Source organism: Ursus americanus, chromosome 29 (assembly GCF_024610735.1).
Source record: "Ursus americanus isolate L20-20 chromosome 29, mUrsAme1.1.p, whole genome shotgun sequence".
Taxonomy (NCBI): Eukaryota; Metazoa; Chordata; class Mammalia; order Carnivora; family Ursidae; genus Ursus; species Ursus americanus.
In genome coordinates this window covers 24,376,346-24,397,202 of record NC_142155.1, presented here as the reverse complement: position 1 = coordinate 24,397,202, position 20,857 = coordinate 24,376,346, and the positions used below count along the sequence as shown (strand labels likewise).

The window sequence follows — 20,857 nt, the reverse complement described above, 5'->3', positions numbered from 1 at the left end:
CTCCCACTCCCCCTGCTTGTGTTCCCTCTCTCGCTGGCTGTCTCTATCTCTGTCGAATAAATAAATAAAATCTTAAAAAAAAAAAAGAAGTTATAAAATATCAGAATCCCACATTAGGAAATACTAATGCTATCTTGTTGAAAGATTTTATTTTTAAATAATCTCTACATCCAACCCAGGGCTTGAACTCACAACCCTGAGACCTGGAGTCGCATGCTATACCAACTGAGCCAGCCAGGCGACCCACTGTTATCTTCTGATGTAAGAACACTGAAAATAAAAACAGAACACTCAGATCATTTTTCTTTAACTGTAACTTTATTTGGAGCAGAATTTTCCTTACATAAAGTTAACGTTTTTAAACACCTTAGGACAAACTATTCAAAACGCAATATTTTATTTCAGAAGGGGCTTGTGTCAGTGGTTTTCTGGCCTCCTCTAGTCTTATCATTATGAATATTTGCTTTTTAAATAAATATATTCTTAGTGATTCCCTTGTAATCAAATCCGGTGACTAAACTGCTATCAGTACTAAGACATCGGAGATCAGAAGACTGTTCGGGTCATTTCGAATCCACATCAGCACAATGTCTCTAAGAAACTGATAATACAGATTGATGTGATGCTTGCCTCCAGTTTGTCTTCTTAATGGTTTCCATGAGAGGGTCCTCACAATAAGTTATACACAATACAGTACTTTGGTTGGAAATTGTAAAAATAATTCTAAAAATTAAGCACATATATGAAACAAATGAGTTGCTACAGTATGCTTTAAATGATATAAAATAATTAGCATGTCACACATTTTCTTATAAACATATTGCTTTTGGTCATACACTGAGCTGGAACATACAGCCTGCGTTCTCTTTCTCCTGAATGGCACAAAACAATGGCTTGATGGTAGGGACACGCTACTTCATGAGAAAAGATGGTGCCCGTGAGCCCCAGTGGTATTGGCATTTGTACTTCGGCGTTACCTTGAATGTATTCAATTTTTGATGATGTCAGAAGACGACATAGTGTCAATCAGCTAGATGTAAACAGTCCTTTAGGCTATGTGTAGGAGAGGTGTCAAAAAAACTGTTTGAAAATCGATTTTCTTCCTACTGAAACCCTATCACACATGAGCTGGGTGAGTGCTTAGTCATTAATGGAATTTTATTGCAAGATGAACAATCACACCAAGAGTAGCTTTTATGCCCATGTAGCTGGCCTTGCAGTTTGCACACGTACCGCCTGCCACACCACTATCACTGGACCTTTGGGTGTGGAATGAGAGCCATCCCTGTACCATTTCCCAACGTCCCGAAAAGCTCTCTGACCGGAAATGAGGTATAGTCACGGACAGGTACAGTGAAACTCCGCATTCCTCTTGGTGTCTTGTAGCACCTCTTCTAACCCTCTACTAACTAAAAGATATACCCACCAGGTAGCATTTGATTTTCACTTAACAAAAAAATGGTCACGATTCCCTTCTGTAGTAAACAGCATGTACACACGTTTGTCCTTTACCCATTACGGGAGGAAAAAAAGAGAACTTTCTAGGATTTTGCTGGTTCTTTAGAATTTACATTGTTTTTTCAGTCTTCTAGTTTTCTCAACTGCACATCAGCTTCTTGACTCTCACAGGCATAAATGTGTTTGGCTTCCTAAGGAAGCTGTTTATTCATAAATAAAGGAAAAAGTAAGAGGACGAAAAACAGAAATATTTTCTGGACTGGGGCCCGCAGAGGTATTACAAAAACAATTTCATGTAATAACCAGGTGACTAGGTTTTTCAATTAAAAAAAAAATGTCCTGACCTTAACATAAGCTAGAGTGCCCAGAATATGGTATTCACAATCCATTAGCTTCTCTAAGAGGTATTTACAATTTAAAACCAGCTTTCCAGCAAGCTGGGTAAGGTTACAGATTAACTTACTTTTTATACATAATACAGCAAGGGAAAATAAATATTAATCGCAGTAAAGGACTCATCTCTGAAAACACATTTTCTGTTGCTTTAGATGAGTTGAGAATATAATACAGAAGTGAACTCAGCTTCAAGTTGTGCTTACATGTACATATTTGTTTTCTGGAGCTTTGCTGCCAGTTTGTTAACAGAAAATATTACCTATCAAATCCACATCCATTATGTGCTTTTCTCATGCCCCTAGGGAACATAGTGCTTGGTCAAGTACATTTTTGCACCAGAGTCTCCAAAGCAGAAATTACTCCCTGATTTAGATTAGGGCCCTTTGGGAGCCATGGCAACTTGTTCAGGCTGCACCATACTACTAATACATCAAAGCAATAATTTACCCACTTATTGGGCTGAATCATATCAAAGTGCCAATATTCAGTTTAATCTATCATTTTAACCTACAGAAATGACAGACAATTTCATATGGCTCAACCTGCTTTAGCCTGGAACCTGGAACCAAATGGGAGTGGCTTGGGGCCTAGGAGAATGTGAGTCTGTACGCTACTGAGCTTGTATCGTGTTCACTGGCGGAGACCTTCCCTCCTGCCTTTCGGGTAACCACAGGTGGAGGCACATGTGCCCCACGGAGATGGCTGAAGAGTGGACTTTTGTCTTTTTCTGTCTCCAGACTAGCTTTGTCATTTTCAAAATCGCTGTAAACATTCCTCTCAATGGAACAGCCTGTGTCCAACAAGTAGAGCTCCCACTGTGTGAAGAAACTACACAAGGGTTAAGAGTTCAAATGTGGCACACAACAGACACTACCACCGTGGTAGCCGGGACTTCCCAGGTCAGTGTAACCTCTGCCATAAATCTTTCCTGCTCCCCGAAGTGCCCTGAGAACGTGGCCAGGACAGAAGATTATTCATTGTCTGCTCCTGGCCAGGCCTGGAGAACTGCACCGAATGCGAAAGTCCATCAGTTATTATAATAAGAAACTCTTCTGCTGCTTTGCAACTTGGCTTTTTGGTCATGCATCTTTTTTTTTTTTTTTTAAAGATTTTATTTATTTATGTGACAGAGAGACAGCCAGCGAGAGAGGGAACACAGCAGGGGGAGTGGGAGAGGAAGAAGCAGGCTCATAGCGGAGGAGCCTGATGTGGGACTCGATCCCAGAACGCCAGGATCACGCCCTGAGCCAAAGGCAGACGCTTTAACGACTGCGCTACCCAGGCGCCCCTTTGGTCATGCATCTTGATAGGAATGTAAGTTTAACGGACTGGGTTGACCTTTATGTTAAAGACCTGTTGGCTTGAAAAGCTTCCCTTTTGTGGGTACTTATACAATTGGATTTCAAAAATGGAAGAAAAATCAAAAGCGGGAGAAAATAGAAAGAGATGGCCTAGCATGAAAAAACCTGGTTCATACCTCCAACCACCTTGCATATCTCCAACCACCAAAAAGGGTTGTTGTAAAAATTTCAAAAACCTATTTACTTAGAGTTCTTTCACCCGGGAAGTTAATTGCATAATAGTACTTTCAGAACCGCACAGTGGCGTCACAAAAGCAAACCAACCACCTGATACTGAGAAAAGCAGAAGATCATTTATCTAGCGCTGAGGTTGGTCCCAGAAAGCCTGAGGTACCAGTGTGCCACATTGAAAATTTAACCACTTCACAAATACCTGCACGCGTCGAGTAAATAACCCTCTGTCGTGTAGCCTTCCATTGCACCCCTGCTGCAATACTGCATCAGTATTATTACATTTTTAAAAATCTGTATAAAATATTATCTGGAACCCCAAAGGAAAATCAATTAATTTTTAAAAAGTTCATTACAAAGTTGACTGTATAAAATGCTAAAACGTAACCCATATATACAAAATGCTGCTGTTTAAGAAAATAATGGGACCCAGTTTTAGAATAAAATAATTTTGTACAAAAAAAGGGTATTGCGTTCAAATCAATATTTAAAAAAAATCTTAAAAAGAATATTGAAATGTCTTAGTTCAGAAGAATAACTATAAAGTGTTTGTTTGCTTTTACACCGTCTGCCAGTTTCTTGCCAGCAGAAAACCAGTTGGCCGAGGGACCGGGTCTTGCCTTTTCCCCCACGCCCAGAAGCTTCGTGACGGTCATCGGCGAGACGCGTACTTAGAAACCCAGTCCGTCCGGCCGGGCGCTGGCTGGGCAGCCGGAGGCCGTGGCATCAACCCGGGAGTGCTTCTAGGCTGGGTGTGGAAGAAAGGTCGCCCGGGATGCGGTCTCACAGCCTTCAGGGAAGAATAGCCTGCAATGGAAGACGAAGGTGGGTCGGATTGGTACGGGACTCCTGCAAACACAGCCAATCAATGCATCTTGGCGACAAAAACATCGGAAAAGGGGAGTTCACGAGAAGCCTTGGTGGGCGACTCACAGTCTTCCCTCTCGGTGAAGGACAACTCCATTCTATTGTTGTCAGGCCGATACTGGTGTCATTCCTGACCCCTCTTTTTTCACAGCAAATGACACTGGCTCTCCCTTCCAAATACATTCAACATCTGGGCCAGCTCAGCTCTTAGTAGCCTGGCCCATCACTCCCTGCTGGATAATTCCAGCAGCCAGTTGGTTTCCCTGCATCCCGGCCTTGTTCTCGGCCCCCCCGGCTAATGACAACAGCACGTGAGTGAGGCTACAAAATGGAAGTCAGATCACCTCACGCCTCTGCTCCAGACCCTCCGGTGGCTCCCATGTCGCTCACAGTCAGTGACAGCACGCTTACGGTGGCCTGCGGGGCCTCATACCACCCTGCCTTCGGTTACCCCTCTCCCTGCCCACTCCCCTCCGGTCACTCTCGCCACGCCTGCCATCTGCCTCCCTGCTCTTCCGGGAACAGGCCCGCCTCCCTTGCCTCCAGGCCCATGCTCTAGGAACCCCGGGCCGGGGGCAGGCTCACCCACACCGCAGGGCGAGCCCACTGCCTCCTTCACACCTTCACTCAACAACTCCTTTGCGCTGAGGTCTTCTTTGGCCAATTATTTTTTAATTAACATATAATGTATTATTTATTTCAGGGGTACAGGTCTGTGATTCATCAGTCTTACACAACACCCAGCGCTCACTACAGCACATTCCCTCCCCAGTGTCCATCACCCAGCCGCCCCATCCCCGCACCCCCCTCCCCTCCAGCAACCCTCAGTTTGTTTCCTAAGATTAAGAGTCTCTTATGGCTTGGCCCCCTCTTTAAGAAGGCACAGTCCAACCTCCACGTTCCCTATATCCTGCCTACTTCATTCTTCTCCCCAGCACCGGGGAGCATCTGCTTCTGTTTACTTATTGTGTGCAGAGTGTACGTTCGTGGGACAGGGAGTCCTGTCTGTCTCCTTCGCTGGTGGGTCCTTGGCCGACAGCATACCTGGCACAAGCCGTTATTCGATAACCATTTGATGAACTGCTTCATGGATAACCAAAATAGAACTCACCAGGAGAAGGGTCTGGAATAGGCGCCAAGTGTACCCTCTGCATAGCAGAGCCAACTTCTTTTTTCAGAAAGGATGGGATATAGTTTCCAGTCAGTCCACTAGAACTCGTAGAACCGGAACCAACTGATTCGTAAAAGCAAAAGCTCATTAGTACAAAGACCCCACGTGCGTAGAACACCAACAGGGTTACACAGGTGCGGAACAATAAAGAATTAGGTGTTTACTTTTAGGGGGGAAATATGATAAGAACAGTGGATTGAGAGCAGAGCATTCCTCCACACCACACTGTCGGAAAGACGGGGAAGAGGGGCAGCAAAGACAGGGCCGCTCCTGTGGCCTGCGCCTGAACGGAGCCTGGATGGCTGGTTCGCTCAAGAAAAGGGAAATGTACACTTTTCTTTCTTTGTTGGAATACTTGGTTTAGCCTATCCTGAAATTTGCTTTTTCCACTCCATAACACAGAGTAGTTATCTTTCCGTGTCAGTATATACACATTCTAGAATCTGTCTAAACCATAATTCACTGACCCGGTCTCTTACTGAGCACCACGCAGGTGATCTTAATTATTTAGTTACAACGAGTAATTCTCCACTAAATACTCTGGCCCGTAATCAGAAAAATTAATAATCTATATTATATAGATTCACTTTTTAATGACATTTTGATAGTGAGAGTGCTTTAAGGGCTGGAACCGTATGCGACTCATCTTAGTACTCCGGGATAATGGGATGCCTTCTATGGAGCAGTAATCAATACATAGCAGACGGATAAACACAGACCTACAGGCCTTATTACGACTTAAGGTACACACGGAATGATGAAAAATGTTATTGGGGGCCATTATACAGATGGAAGTTATACCTGGTGGGAAAAGAGAGAATGCGTGGCAGAGTGGCAATGCCTGGGTGAGGAGCTGTGTTGTGCTAGGGCCCATTTTGCATTTTGGGGGAAGACATTAAAAAAAAAAAATGGGAAGAGAATTTGAACAGGTGAGTCACAAAAGGGAAAAAAACATAGAGTCCATGAACACAAAAGAGGCTCAACCTCATTAGTACACAGGACATGCAAGTCGAAGCCACCGCAAGGTACCCTCTCACACCCACCAGACCAGCACACAGCCTGCAATCTTGACAGTACCCAGTGGCATCAAGGAAGCAGCACCACTCCCAGACCCTGCTGGAGAGCAATTTGGCAACATCTGTAAAGTCAAAGATGAGCACACCCTTTAACCTGTTTCCACTGTCCCCAGAGAAACCTTCACGCAGGTGCGCGACAAGAGGGTACGCCAAGGTTCACTCTCTTTCTCATCGCAAAGATGGTTCCCAACTTACATGCTCATCAAGGAGAGAAGGATAAATACATTACGGTCCAGTAAAAGTAATCAATTAGGGGGTGATACGGTGATGTATGTTATGTCTTATGATATATACTATGATGGGTCTTACATATACATGGAATTTCTATATCATGATACAATGACTAAAATGAGTGCAGCTCCAGAATTACGTTCGTATTAGCTTTTGAACATGTAAAAACTTACTAGGTAGTTCATGAATCTTTTAAAAATGCATAGAAATAATAAACACCCAAATCAGGTGGGGATCGCGGGAGGGGAGGGCAAAGAGGGAAAAGGCAGGAAGGCCTAGATGGTGGGCTTCATGTGTTTTTGCGAAGTTTGACTCCTTGAGCTGGTGGTGGGTACATGCGTGTTGGTACCTCATTTCCTTCTTTTTTGTATTTCTCAAAATAAATGAACGTGTAACGGATAACGCAGGGACAAGTGATGCCTAGATGTTTACCTGGCAATGTGGAAGGGGAAGCAATGCATGGCAGGGGCTGCCTGTGTGAGGGAAAATGACACGGAAAAAGGGGCCTGCTGGGAATGGGGTGAGCCCGCCTGGAAGGCTTATGAAATTCATTTACTCGTTTTTAAAAAAGACGGGATGAAAAAAAAAAAAAAGTGGGGCTGGCCCTCTGAGCTGTCTATCTTCTTTTTTTTTTTTTTTTTAAGATTTATTTATTTATTTTTCAGAGAGACAGCCAGCAAGAGAGGGAACACAAGCAGGGGGAGTGGGAGAGGAAGAAGCAGGCTCCCAGTGGAGGAGCCTGATGTGGGGCTCGATCCCAGAACGCCGGGATCACGCCCTGAGCCGAAGGCAGACGCTTAACCGCTGTGCCACCCAGGCGCCCCTGAGCTGTCTATCTTCTAACCAGAAGAGGTCTCTCGATGCTCTGGGCTAAGGCTGGGTCATCAGAGCGGGGGCCGAGCTGGAGCAAGGCAGGCGGAGCGGAGCTGGATGTGCAGCAGGGCGGGGCCTCGGAAGTCAGAGGTGCCCAACTCCCCAGTACCCCTGAGGGCAGACCCCGTGGCTGCTGGCTGGGGCCCCAGAGCCTGCTGCCAAGAAAGAGACAGGAGCATGGCCTGAAAAAGGGGCCCAGTGTTTCCACCCCAGAAAACCCGCTCACTGCCACAGCTTGTCTCTCTGGACCCGTCCTGCTGCATCCAGAGAATTTGTCTCTCATCATTTCAGAGTGAATAATCACGACTCACCTGAATTTATTTTGCTGATTACTGATACTGTTCCTGAAGATTTTCCAGACAAACCAGAACTAGACCAGGGGTTAGATGGAATAAAATCCTTGCCTGGATTTGGAAGTATGCCGTTTCTTATATTTATTCCTAATAGGGAAGAAATGATTTTCAAATGCAAAATACATATTTCATCTTGCACCAGATTTCAGTGGTAAACTCGTCACAGAACCCACTTTGTCTAAACTTCCTACGGTTCAACAGTCAGAGCAAAAACTGACCGTGAGGTTGTCTGACAGATGGCAGAGGAAAGGAGGAAAGATGGCGTCTTGGGGCTTTAGTATGCTCTCACTGGTGGGCAGCCTGAGAGAGCTCTCCTAAACTTCTTCCAACAGATCTGTCTCACGTCTTCTGTCTTGGCCCCTCTGGTGCTCTCCTGGGTGTCAGTGCTCCTGGTCATTCCCACCTGTACCCCTGCATGGGCCATTGCCTGTCTGTCACCTTCCCAAGTTCCTCTCTGACCCAAGTTCCTCTCCGTTCCTCTTCTGCGGGGCCAGCTTCACAGCCCCCTGCTCTCCTCTCTCTGCGTTCTGTCCCCCAGATCCCCCTTCTCACCTGACCTGGACCATTAGTGCCATCAAGTGCTGGTGACTTGGGTCTGCACCAGTGACCCTCATGGACTCCCTCATGACCAAGGCTGCCTTGTCCTTAATCAGTCACCTCAACCTCAAGCCAATCCACCCCCTAGACTGCCCACTTTCCCACTTATGTCAAGCACTGCAGCTATTTTTCAGAACTGAAAGACTGAATTCATCTTTTATCCTCCCTTCCTCTCCTAGAGCCAAAAAGAAATAACTTTCTAATTCCCTCCCGGCTCCCTTTGGCCTGTGGCCACCGGAGTTCGAATCTCTGCCCCTGACTCCTGGACCACTGCTGTACCCTGTCACCTGCTCTCTCTTCTTCCAGGTCATCCTGGGAGGCCAACTAAGGCCGAGGAGTCAATCCACCAGAGGGGCCTGCTGTTCCCACCTCATCTGCCCGCAGCCCCAGCCTGAGCCACACTCCCCTTACTGCACGCAAGCTACAGCCTGCCCTCATCCACTCAGCACACAGATGGACAGGAAGCCAGCGTGCTCTCCAGTTAAAGTCTTCAACAGCTGCCTGCTGCTTGTGAAATAAATTCCAAGTGTCTTACAAGACTCACAAAGATGCCTCGCGCTACGTGTATCACCCTCTTACCACGCTCTGGCCATGCCAGCCCCTCTGCCCTTCCCCTCACAAGCCAAGCCCCTTCCTGCCTCCCAGGCTCTCCACTTGCTGCTTCTCCTGCCTGCTTCGTTCTGCTCATTTGTTCCTCCCTATTCTTTGGGGGCCCAGATAGGGAGTCACTTGCTCAGAGAGGCCCTTCCTGAGCACTCTCTCTACAGTGATGCCTCCTCCCTGCCGTCTATCATCACCGGAGCTACTGGCTGTCTATTTGTTTAGGGTCTGGCTCCCACCACTAGAATATAAGCCACATGGGGGTGAGAGCACTGTCTGCAGGGCTGTTGTACAAAGTCACTGCATGGACTGTGGTCCCACTTGGCCGCTGTGTTCACCGTAATATCCCCAGTGCCTCGCACACATTCAAAGCTCAGTATGTATGTACTGATTGAATGAATTTGTGAACGGACAGTTGGCTGATGCTGTGAGCTTGGAATTGGGAGAATCTGGGGAGACGCTTGTGTTCCCATCAAACGACAGCATTTACACTTACCCCTGGAATACTGCCAGGTGGTGTGACTGAGCGCCTACCCTGGTCTCCTGAGAGCACACAGGACTGGTCACTGTTCCTAACCGTGGTCTGGTGCATGGGCCTCAGACGTGCCCCCTGGCTCTCACCTCCAGTTCTTCCCTCCTGGGGGGCCGGATCCAATTTCAACTACAACATTTTTTCTTAGGCAAATATATATATATATATCTCATAGAAATATTTGCTGAAGCCCAGGCCTCACATTTTATATATATGTATGATGCTCCTGCCAGTTCTGAAGTTCTAGAAGCCCCTGGGCACTTGCCTTCCAAAACAGAATCTCTGTGAATACGTGATTCCAGGGAAATGGTTTCTTAGCAATGATGAAAATAAAGGCAAGCATTTCTATTACCAGGCAAGTATCGCGAGTGCTTCAAGTAGTGCTGCTTGGCCGCGGATCTCAGGGTTGGTGTGTCTCGCCTCTGATAGGAGGTCTGGGTGGGGGCGCTGTTGCCTGTACTGATGGGCTCAGAGGGCTTCAGGTCCAGAACACTCTCAAATCTGAAGCAAGGGAACGTGGCTTAGATGAGCATGAGATGGAAAGCATCATCAGAGAGGTACAGGAATCATTTCACAAGCCCCGGATTCGGTCTGCGTGCAGAGCCGAGGCGCACACTTGCCTGCAGAGAGTCTCCTCGCTCTGTCTCTTCTTGTTTTTCAGGTCAATCCTGGTGAAGGACGGACTGAAATCCAAGTCATCCAAGTCAGCCCAGTCGTCGGAATCCTTTGTCGACCGGGACACGAGACCCCACCTTCTCCGACTCTTGGGCTTGATTTCCCCATTTTTGGGTTCCAGGCCAGCTAGCATTTTCTGTGCATCCCAGGAGCGGGGGATAAAGCAATACTTGGCATTAATGGAGCTCACGCACGAGTAATCCCCATTCCAAACTTCCTTAGTCATGAAGAGGATCCGGGGGCATATCATTCTCAACACGCAACTATGGGAAACACGTTCCCGGGCCTCTGTCTCTCACCTCCCCTGCGCACATCACACCTGTTGGCATCCTATGGGGACACCCAGGTGTACAAGATAAGGATTTTTAAAAATAATTTTTTTTTTAAAGATTTTATTTATTTATCTGACAGAGACAGCCTGTGAGAGAGGGAACACAAGCAGGGGGAGTGGGAGAGGAAGGAGCAGGCTCCCAGCAGAGGAGCCTGACGTGGGGCTTGATCCCAGAACGCCAGGATCATGCCCTGAGCTGAAGGCAGACGCTTAACGACTGAGCCACCCAGGTGCCCCTAAAAAGAAATTTTTTTTTAAATAGATTTTTGAGAGAGAGAGAGAGAGAGTGCATTAGCCGACTCTATGCTGAGCACAGCCTGACACAGGGCTCGATCTCATGACCTGAGCCAAAATCAGGAGTCGGGCGCTTAACCAACTGCGTCACCCAGGTGCCCCTAAAAAGAAATTAAAGGTACTTCTCACGCGTGGGGGAGATAGCTAGGTTGTCATCCGGCCCTCATCCCTGAAAGCTTTATTCTGTCAGTTCAGATGTCAGTCATCTGCTCATTTATCGAAAACACTGCAAATATGCTTTCTTTGCTGTCTTAGTAGATCTGGATATTATTTAATTACAGAATTAGCTACAACACGAAATTTCCAAATACACATTGCTCCAAAGCTGTGGGCTGGGGTACAGCGAACAATCTAAAGACACCACTCTGGTAACCTCACGCGGTATCTCGTGTTGGCTGGGAGCTGGCACTCAGTGAATGAATACTAGTTGACAGAAAAAATACTGCTTTTGCATAAAGCTGTCAGAAAATCGGACTCTCGGACAGCATCACAAAGCTACTGGGAACTAGATGCCCTTATCAGGTTATTATGGAATCTGACACTCATTCTTTTCTTTTGAGCACCAGTCCAAGAGGAGGAGAAAGATCTGGGCTCAATTAACAGCCTCGCATTAACGGCATTCACCGACAGCATTAATAGGAATAACAACCTATACATTTTATGACGGCACTTTGTGATTTTTCAAAACATCTTCACAATTAGCAGGACCTTTGATCGTCATGCAAGCCTCCTGGTCTGGCGGGCAAGACAGGCATCAGGATCTTCCTTTTACAGATGAGGAAACTGAGTCCACAGGGATTAATAATAACAATGACTAACATTTATCAAGTTCTAATGAAGTGTCAGCTACTATTTTAAATTCTTTCAAGTATTAACTCATTTAGTCCCCCAAAGAATTGTTACCAGGTAGATGCAATTTTTACCCCTGCCTTACAGATGAGGAAGCGAGAGGCAGGGAGGCCAGGGAACCTGCGCAGGGTCGTGGAGCTAGGAAGCGGCAGAGCCAAGACAGGACGGCCTGGCCCCATGAGTGCTCTGTGCAGCTCTCAACCACGACACCGCAGCTGCCCGCCACCAGCACCGCTATTAACAGGCACAGCCTGAATTTAGACCTTCAACTCCAAGGCCAAAGCTCTTTTCACTATCCCACGATATAGCAAAGATACATTTATTATAATTAACGTTCATTGTAATTAGATGTTATATGCTGAAAAAAGATTATCTTTCACACAATAAGTGGGTCAGAAGAGGAACAGGCCAGACAAGGCTCGCTAGCGAATCTTCACTGCTTACCGACTGAGGATTCTTGGTATGGAGGGACGGGAAGAGCAGCGGGCTTGGCTTGTCCTCCGGAAGATGGTTCGGGTGATCTGTCCTGGAAGACTCTGCTTTGTAGGGATACATGAGATGCTGCGGGGGCTGGCTGGCTTGATGTTGTCTCGAAGAAATCCGAGGGTGTGGCTTGGTCGGGGGCTGGGCAGGGGGGACCGGCTTGATGTGAGGAGGTGGGCCTGCCTTTTCCAGGACATCCTTCTGTGCCTTTCCTGAATCCTGAAGGCTCTGTGTGGTGCTGCCCAGGGGATGCCCAATCTGGAAGTAAGGGTACCGAAGCGCCTGGAATAACACATTGGGCTGCTTTAGGAGAAAAGTGTATCCAAGGTTAATACCATCAGGCTCGCTGAGCTACATTTCATGGGACAGTTTGCTACAGTTTCTTAGCCTAAACCAACTAGAAAACAGCATCGAATGTGTGATGCTCTTTATGATTTTCCTCATCTAAAATATAAAATGTATACACTTAAAATTATTTGGATAAACCAGCCGGTTATACTTCTATTACCTTGGTTACTTCTGAAACGTATCTGGCTCAACACAGATGCTGGCTTTTTTTTTTTTTCTTTGAAACTTCCATTTAATATGAGAAGACCTCATTAAAAGCTTTAAAGGATATTTAAATAATTTCCATATGCCTCGTATCATGGAGCCATAGAAATATTGGTCTGTGCTGGCAAATCCTAAGTTTTGGTATATAGTTTATTTATTTATTTTTAAAATTTAAATTCAATTAATTAGAGGTATATTATCAGTCTTACATAATACCCAGGCAGATGCTGGCTCTGTAAGTTATTTGCTATGTATCTTCCCCCCACCCCTAGGGGTGGGGTGGGCAGAGGGAGAGGAAGAGAATCCCAAGCAGACTCCCCGCTGAGCGTGAGGGGATGTGGGGCTTGATCTCACAACCCTGAGATCACGACCTGAGCCAAAATCAAAAGTCAGACACTTAACCTGACTGAGCCACCCAGGTGCCCCTGCTATGTGTCTTAAATGTACTATTTCACCTTTCTGAGACAGTTTCCTCAGTCCATAAAAGTACAAATAAATAAAATATAAAACTGAGAGAGCCAAACACAATAATCCTGTAAGACTCTGAAGAATCAAGTGTAAAACGAGCAGGTATTTTACCCCAGGAATGCCAAGAATGTAATACATGATAAAGTTAAACCCTGCCTATCAACAACAGACCTTGTTAGCTGTTCTGAACAATCCAGTTTTCTGGATAGTGAGGGGCTAAATCTTAAAGGGCTGGGGTTTACAATTCTTTCTGAAATATTCCCTGTATTCCCTAGTCTTTTTGAACGGAAATCACTGAACAGAACATAACCTTTCTTAATAACTCTGGGACATAGCTAAAACATCTGTAATGATTATATGTAAGTGTAGACAGAGAGGCCAATAACATGGAGACTCTGGTACTGGTTTTGTACCCTGGCATCTAACTTGAAAAGTCTCTGTAGTTCCAGGCATTTTTGCAAACTGATCTGGGGCCATTTTTAGCTTTTCTGATGCTGTTCTTAAAGGTACACATTGTTCTCTTGGTTCCTTGCTATAGATTTTTTTCTTTTCATCTCCTGGGTACAGCCTTTAAAAAACTGGGTTAGTCAGAAGGCTTTTCTCCTGCCCTCAGGATATTTGTGAATTTCAAACCCCGGAGTGCACTTCTGAGAGCTTTCCAACCCTGGCCACCCAGAGTCTTATGGTACCAAATTATGGCTCTTTCCTTTCTGAGCCTTTGGAAAGCTGCTTTTCCATAATTCCTTAACCCCCCACTATCGTCTCTCTGGTTCTCGCAAATTCTTTCTTTTTTTTAATTTTATTTATTTATTTGACAGAGAGCAGAGCAGGGAGCCCTACGTGAGGCTCGATCCCAGGACTCTGGGATCATGACCTGAGTCGAAGGCAGACGCTTAACGGCTGAGCCACCCAGGCGCCCCTGGTTCTCGCAAATTCTAACATCACATCGGCCCTATCTTCAAACCTCCCATCACTTTTGTTTAGCCAAATCTTTGTTTCTGATTAGAACTGGTCACCTTTGTCATTCGGAGCCACGTAATTGCCAAGGGGGGCCTGAGAAGGAGCCAGACACATTAATGCAGAGGGAGGCGGAGGCTTGCAGGAGGCACCGGAGTGGCTGAGACCACAGCTCTACCACATCTCTTTGGGGGCATTATATCATCTAAGTCAAAGTGCCCTGGGGGAGCGCGGGCTGAGAAAACAGGAGGTATGAAGCAGGAGACCTACCACGTGCGTCCCCAAACTCCAGTTGGTTGCACGATCCGTACTGGTTGCCGGATGAATGACTAGGGGAAATCGCTTCAACTTTCTGAGATTCAGTGTTCTCACTTATAGAGTGAAAACAGTACCACTGATTTCACAGACTCTTCACAGGGTTAAAGTCACGTAAAAACACACTAAAGCATCTACAAACCGTTAGATGCTATGAAATACTACCGATGTTTATCATCCTAGCTCTATCTCGTCTGTGCTCTCTCTCCATCAGCTGTAAAACAAGGGAGCTGGGCTTCACAAGGTATTTTCAAATGCCCTTTCAACAACCAGTACTGCCTTATAAGAAACAGCTACATAATCTTAACTAACAGAATCTCTTTGAAAACATTCTCCAAAGACAGGTAGACGTACCTGCTTATTTCATTTCCTCACATGTGGTGATGGGAACCTGTAGGCCAATTTTCAAAGCAACCTTATTGTTTAAACCTTTAACTGTATACAGTGAGTTTCAAACTATTTTATGTTTTTATATATAGTATACCATTAGTGGCATTTGGTACTATTTTTCACCCATAATACCAAATAAGATACTTCCTATAAGATTTATAGGAATTATTCAGAGTCAGATATGAACTTCATAAGAAATGCATCAAACAGAAGGAAACGGAAGAAAACCTGACTAGCTGTTGGCCGTTTCTTGGGATCCCACTGGAGCATGTCTCTCAGGAGTTGAATGGCTTCACTGCTAGCATTTGGAATCAGGGTCTTTAAGTTATTGGGTACACACTGAGGCCAGCGAAAGTTCATTGCACTTGAAAGTTGGTAGCCTTCAGGCCAGTCGGTCTGAAAGAAGATGAAATAGAAGATCTTGCTTAGCCCACTTGTGATAGTTCCTACTTGAGCCCATGTACCCCTAATGGAAAAACGATCATGTCCTTATAACACTCATACTCACAGTGTGGCACTGCGTGCAGTGGAACACAGGGAATGCTAATGGAGGGCCTACAAAGAACATGAAGTCAGGGGAACCGTGGGAAACACCCTGAATTTGCCACCAACTGGTTTTATAACCTTAACACGAGATAGTTTAAATGAGTATTTTCCCAATTGTGTTCTATGAGACAGAAATTTTAGAAACCGCTAATGAGAAATTGTCTGGGGGCAAAAAATAAAAGAAGACATCTCGTTTCAAGTTAAATAAACTTGTGATACCCTACATATTACAATATCCTCATTTTTTTTTAAAAGATTTTATTTATTTGACACAGAGAGAGAGAGAGAGAGACAGAGACAGCATAAGCAAGGGAAGTGGCAAGCAGAGAGAGAGGAGAAACAGGTTCCCTGTTCAGCAAGGAGCTGGACTTGGACCCTGGGATCATGACCCAAGCTGAAAGCAGATGCTTAACTGACTAAGCCACCCAGGCACCTGACAATATCCCCATCTTGATAATTCAAAATAACCATGCTGAGAAGTCCAGCAGTAAAGAAAGTTGTTCCACTCAGTCTTAAGCTCCCCACTGCTTCATGCATAATCACCACTAAATTCTGGAGGTAATGACAGAAAATGATGAGAAAATAATCTTTAAGGTCCCTTCTAGTTCCAACACTACTATTTTACAAAACACATTCTGGTATAATTGCTTCCATCTTTTTTTAAGGCAAAGTGTCATTATGTATAGCTAATGTCATTTATTCAGTTAGGAGGTTATTGAGTGCTTACTATATGTTTAGTGTTGTTGGGTATCCAAAAATAATCCAGTATAAATCCTTCCCTTAAGGATTTATATATGTCACTGTACAAAAAGAGAAAATAAGACATTTATTTAAAAATAATAATACAGAGAAAAAAGTGATGAGGGTCACAAGAGAGGTACAGGTATCCAGAAGAGGGAAAGATTCTAGCAAGAGACTTTGGAAATCTTGAAAGGTGGCACTCATGATTTACAAAAATGATCTAAAGAATTTTGGAGGGTCTGGTTTGTACCAGCAATGGTGCTAGGACCTGGAAAAATAAATACAAATAAAGACAAGCCTATGGTCCAGGGCACAGAGATGTACAGGGATAATGATATTAGTAATGCAGAACACAGCTGAAATGGAGAAGAGATTAGAGCAGCAGAGAGGGGGTAAATTATTGAGGGGCCTTGGAAAGAGTGGAATTCGGTCACGTGACAAGTCACCCAGGTGTGCAGAGCGCGCATGCGCAGAGCCAGAAGTGGGGCGCCACCAGGGCCGCGGCAGGAGGGTGCCGGTAGCACGTGGGAGATAAGCGGTGAGACTGAAGAAGGTGGGGTGTAGGGACTCAATGGGTCTTTTTAGCAGGGAGGACCATACCGGGGCTGCTGTTCGTCTGGGGGAATCTGGCTGCAGAGCGAAAGATAAGCTGGGGGCAGGACTTGAGGGCAGGCGGACTGAGAAGATGCCCCAGACACAGGGGGAGGGGCACCGCTGGCCTGCAGGGGTGGCAGCGGGGCTCCTGGGCCAGAGCTGAGCAACGAAGTTCCATAGGATTTGTGGCCGGCTGCTTGGATGAGAGGAGGGAGGGTACGGAAGAGAGAGAGAGAGAGAAAGAGGGAGAGGGTGACACTGAAATTTACCCTCAAGGCTGAGACGCTGGGATTCCGGTAGGAATGTGGACAGGAATGGGGAACGGGGAAGGAAGCTAGCTGGGGGTCAGAAAACACAATCCGTGTCAGATGCTGGGTCCCAAGGTGAGGTGAGGGTGTTGGGAGAAAATCTCACAGGTAGGCTAAGTATGGGAATGCAGTTCCAAGGAGGGGTTTCACTTAGGAGACTTCTGAATGGATGCAGGAGTCGTAGCCATGAGGATAGAGAAGTCCATCAGGGGAGGTGAGGTGGCCGAGAGAAGAGCAGAGGGCCAGAGGGAGCCACGTCCGAAAAGGGCAGGGAAGGACCACTGAGGTCGAGAGATAGACTGCAGGACGAGCAGGCGATCCACAGGGCCAGGGCTGCATGGGCTGCAGGAGGGGAAGCTCAGGCAAGCTGCTGGCTTTAGCCCACGGGCTTCTGTCCCCTATCATTACCTTTTTGGGTGTCCCCAGCAGCTGGCAAATTTTGAAGATGGTGTCAATTTCACTGGCCCCGGGGAAGAGTGGCCTGAGGGTGTACACTTCCGCCATGATGCAGCCCACTGCCCAGATGTCAATGGGGGAGCTGTAGTTGGTAGACCTCAGGAGCACTTCTGGAGCCCTGTACCTGGAGCGCCAAAGAGGAACTGCCTGTTAGTGCTGCTACAGGTCAGAAGTTAAATGAAATACTATCATCAGTTCTCAGGGAGAGACCGTCTATATTTTGAATTTCTATCTAGTTCTGTGTGGTAGGTAGACTCCGGCGGACTTGGCAACTGCCATGGCTGCTGTCATAAAGTAGGGCTTCTCTATTTCACAGTATTTTCTACTGAGCATTTCTCGGCAGGACTCTTCTGTACGGCATCCTTGAGAAACACAGGGTGAGAGTGAGGAAAAAGAAGAGAGAACAGGAGAAAGAAAATATAAAACCTGTTGTCTGTAGGCTACTTCTTGGTCATGGCCAACTGCTTAAATTCTGGTTTTTAAGAAGGTTTTTGGAGAATCTTCTACACAACTCTTAGGAAATGGTTGTCAGTAAGGGCTGTATATAAAATATTATTAATATCATGGAAAACCATAACAGGCCTCCTTTTAAAAGGCTTTACAGCCCAAGCTTTTAAACCTTTAGTGAAAAGTTACTTATTTGTGACATTAATGTTATCCTCAGTATAATGGTATATTTTAAAAGAAGTGCAATTAAATAATTTTGAGGAAAGAGGATTTACCATCTGGTAGATACATAGTCTGTGTATGGGGGTCTTGATCGGATTTCTCGGGCCAACCCGAAGTCTGCAATTTTCACAAGTTCCGGGCCCATGCAGAGGAGGTTCTCAGGCTTTAAGTCCCGATGGAAGAAGCCTGTAGGGAGAATGGAGAAGGAATCCCAGTGCATTTTGCTTCTGCATTACTCTTTGCAGCTAAATTTCTCTTTTCATAAATATCTGTAACTTGAAAGTAGCCTGGAATGAAACCGAGGGCTCTATGCACAGGACTTCTTTCAATTCCCACTGATGAATTAAAAATGTAAGACAATTCAGGGGCACCTGGGTGGCTCAGTCGTTAAGTGTCTGCCTTTGGCTCAGAGCGTGATCCCAGCGTTCTGGGATCGAGCCCCACATCAGGCTCCTCTGCTGGGAGCCTGCTTCTTCCTCTCCCACTCCCCCTTCCTGTGTTTCCTCTCTCGCTGGCTGTCTCTCTCTCTCTCTCTGTCAAATAAATAAATTAAATCTTAAAAAAAAAAAAAGTAAGACAATTCAAAAACTGCTTTTCGTAATTTTTTCCCGAGATAGACAACAGCTTTTAAAATATCAAAACTGTTATGGGCTGAGATAACTTTACAAAAAGAAATTGTCACCCCAGGCGGAAATATATACATATATATATATAACATTGCCCAAGTCAGCTAGAAAAAATTTGAGATTAAAACCATTTCAGAAGACAAAAGTCCTCACGAGTTCTGAGAGTTTGTATCACAAGGAAAACACAATTACAATTTTTGTTTAAGGAACAAGGGATTTAAGAATACGACCTACTCGTATCTGAGATTCTGGTGTGTTGCAACAAAGATTTTATATGTTCAATGCTTATTACTTTGCCTAATGAAGACGCAGAGGCATATCTGCAGCACACGCTGGGGAAGGCAAAGACAACTCACCGAACGGGAAGCCTGTCTCAGCTAGAGCAGAGCTCTGGGGGTGCGTGAAGGACATTCAACACGCAAACTTTCCACGTGTGCTCAGGCACCCCCGATCAGTGATAAATGCCTCTGAAAACCTAAAACCTTCCACTTGTAGAGAGCATCACTGAGAGACACATCATTCTGCGTGACTCTCAAGCTCAGGGGACACCAGAACTGGACACACGACTCTGTGAATGCCGCTGGATGGTGGTATTTGTTATGTGCTGTCAATGTGGATTATTGTGACTATTGCATCCCAACTAGCACATGATGGGGGGAATGAATAGCCACCACGGAAGAGCTACACTACTCCTTGACAACCTCCATGCTGAAGACGCTCCGATCTGCATCGCTGACACCTCTCCCACCCTTCTCTGGACTCGCGTCTCCAGTGGGGTAGCAGATGGATATCACTGTCTCTCCCCATCAACCTGTCCCAAACCGCTTTTCTCCTCTCCCAAATCCTTTTTCCTTCCCAACCTTTGATAAAATATCCCAGTTTCGTGCAGTTATATCGGGTCCTTCCCAAACAGTCATGGAATTGTGTTCTATTTCTCACCCAAATATCTCCTATTTGACCCTTGCTGCTCCTTTTCACTCATGCCTCCCAAATCTTTGCTCTCCTTGCCTATCCCTGCACTGCCACTTGCTGGCAGGCCTTCCTCGATCAGCTTCTCTGGATTTCCACACTTCCCGATAATTTAAACACTGTCTTTCCCTTGTCACTGTCACACACGCACACGGCCTTCCATGGCTCCTTTAAAGTTATTTAATTAGCTTGAACTCCTTTCAGTCTACCTAAAGAGATAGATTTATTTTCTAATATTTATCACCAGGATGTATAAAAAGTATGTTTCGATCAGGTAAAATTCCTTATTTTCTTCAGGTTCATTGTGATCTATTCCCATTAGCAATGTTGCACCCTTGTTCGTTTTATCTATGTCAATCCCAATCTTTGTCATCCTTCAAGACCTACATGGAGTTTCCCATCCTCCAGGAAGCCATTTTAATTATGCTAGCCTTCCTCCCTCATTCACCCTACCAATAAATGTTCCCTGAGGGCCCACTCCAGGCCAGGCACCGGGCAAGGCTCTGTGGATTCAGAGGCAACCCAAATGAACACAATTCTTGCCCTGGGAGACATGATAGGCCGTCCCCTCTGAACTTGAGCAGAACTCTGTCATTTTCACGTATATTGACCATCTCTCTCTGATCGGATGGAGCACTTTAAGGGTAGAAGCCACAATTCTACTTTTTCTAAATGCCTAGCACCATGGTAGAGGCATGATGGTCTCATAATATAGTCTTATTGACCAAACAGAGGTCTTGAATAGGTTTGTAGGGAACATGAAAGAGCTCAATAGTGATAAATTTACTTTGGCCAAGTAGGCACGGGCAACAGAGAGAAGACCAGGAGGCAGGAAGGCTCTCAAGACAGCAACTGAGAAGTGAGAAGAGCAGTGACCCTGAAGCAGTGGGGGAGACACTGAAGGCTCAGAGCAGGAAGTCCTCAGCAAGGGGAAGTTCCAGCAGGACT

General features: G+C 45.7%; 1 protein-coding gene across 4 annotated transcripts in view; it reads right to left on the bottom strand.

Moving 5' to 3' along the window:
- Positions 1-2,942: 2,942 nt before the first annotated feature.
- The window catches only part of CILK1 (ciliogenesis associated kinase 1), a 34,296-nt gene continuing 16,381 nt past the window's right edge, over positions 2,943-20,857 (bottom strand). Inside the window, exons 5-14 of one of the 4 annotated variants that reach the window (XM_087857010.1) lie at positions 18,368-18,500; positions 17,598-17,769; positions 15,229-15,396; positions 12,280-12,600; positions 10,307-10,497; positions 10,039-10,187; positions 7,916-8,044; positions 6,464-6,562; positions 5,365-5,487; positions 2,943-4,193 (exon numbers count right to left, since the gene is read on the bottom strand). In XM_087857010.1, the coding sequence (XP_087713136.1) occupies positions 4,039-4,193; positions 5,365-5,487; positions 6,464-6,562; positions 7,916-8,044; positions 10,039-10,187; positions 10,307-10,497; positions 12,280-12,600; positions 15,229-15,396; positions 17,598-17,769; positions 18,368-18,500 (1,640 nt within the window). In that variant the 3' untranslated portion in view covers positions 2,943-4,038. The remainder of the gene's footprint in view (positions 4,194-5,364; positions 5,488-6,463; positions 6,563-7,915; positions 8,045-10,038; positions 10,188-10,306; positions 10,498-12,279; positions 12,601-15,228; positions 15,397-17,597; positions 17,770-18,367; positions 18,501-20,857) is intronic. The other 3 variants (XR_015722266.1, XR_006780545.2, XM_045802423.2) reach the window with 3 other exon arrangements.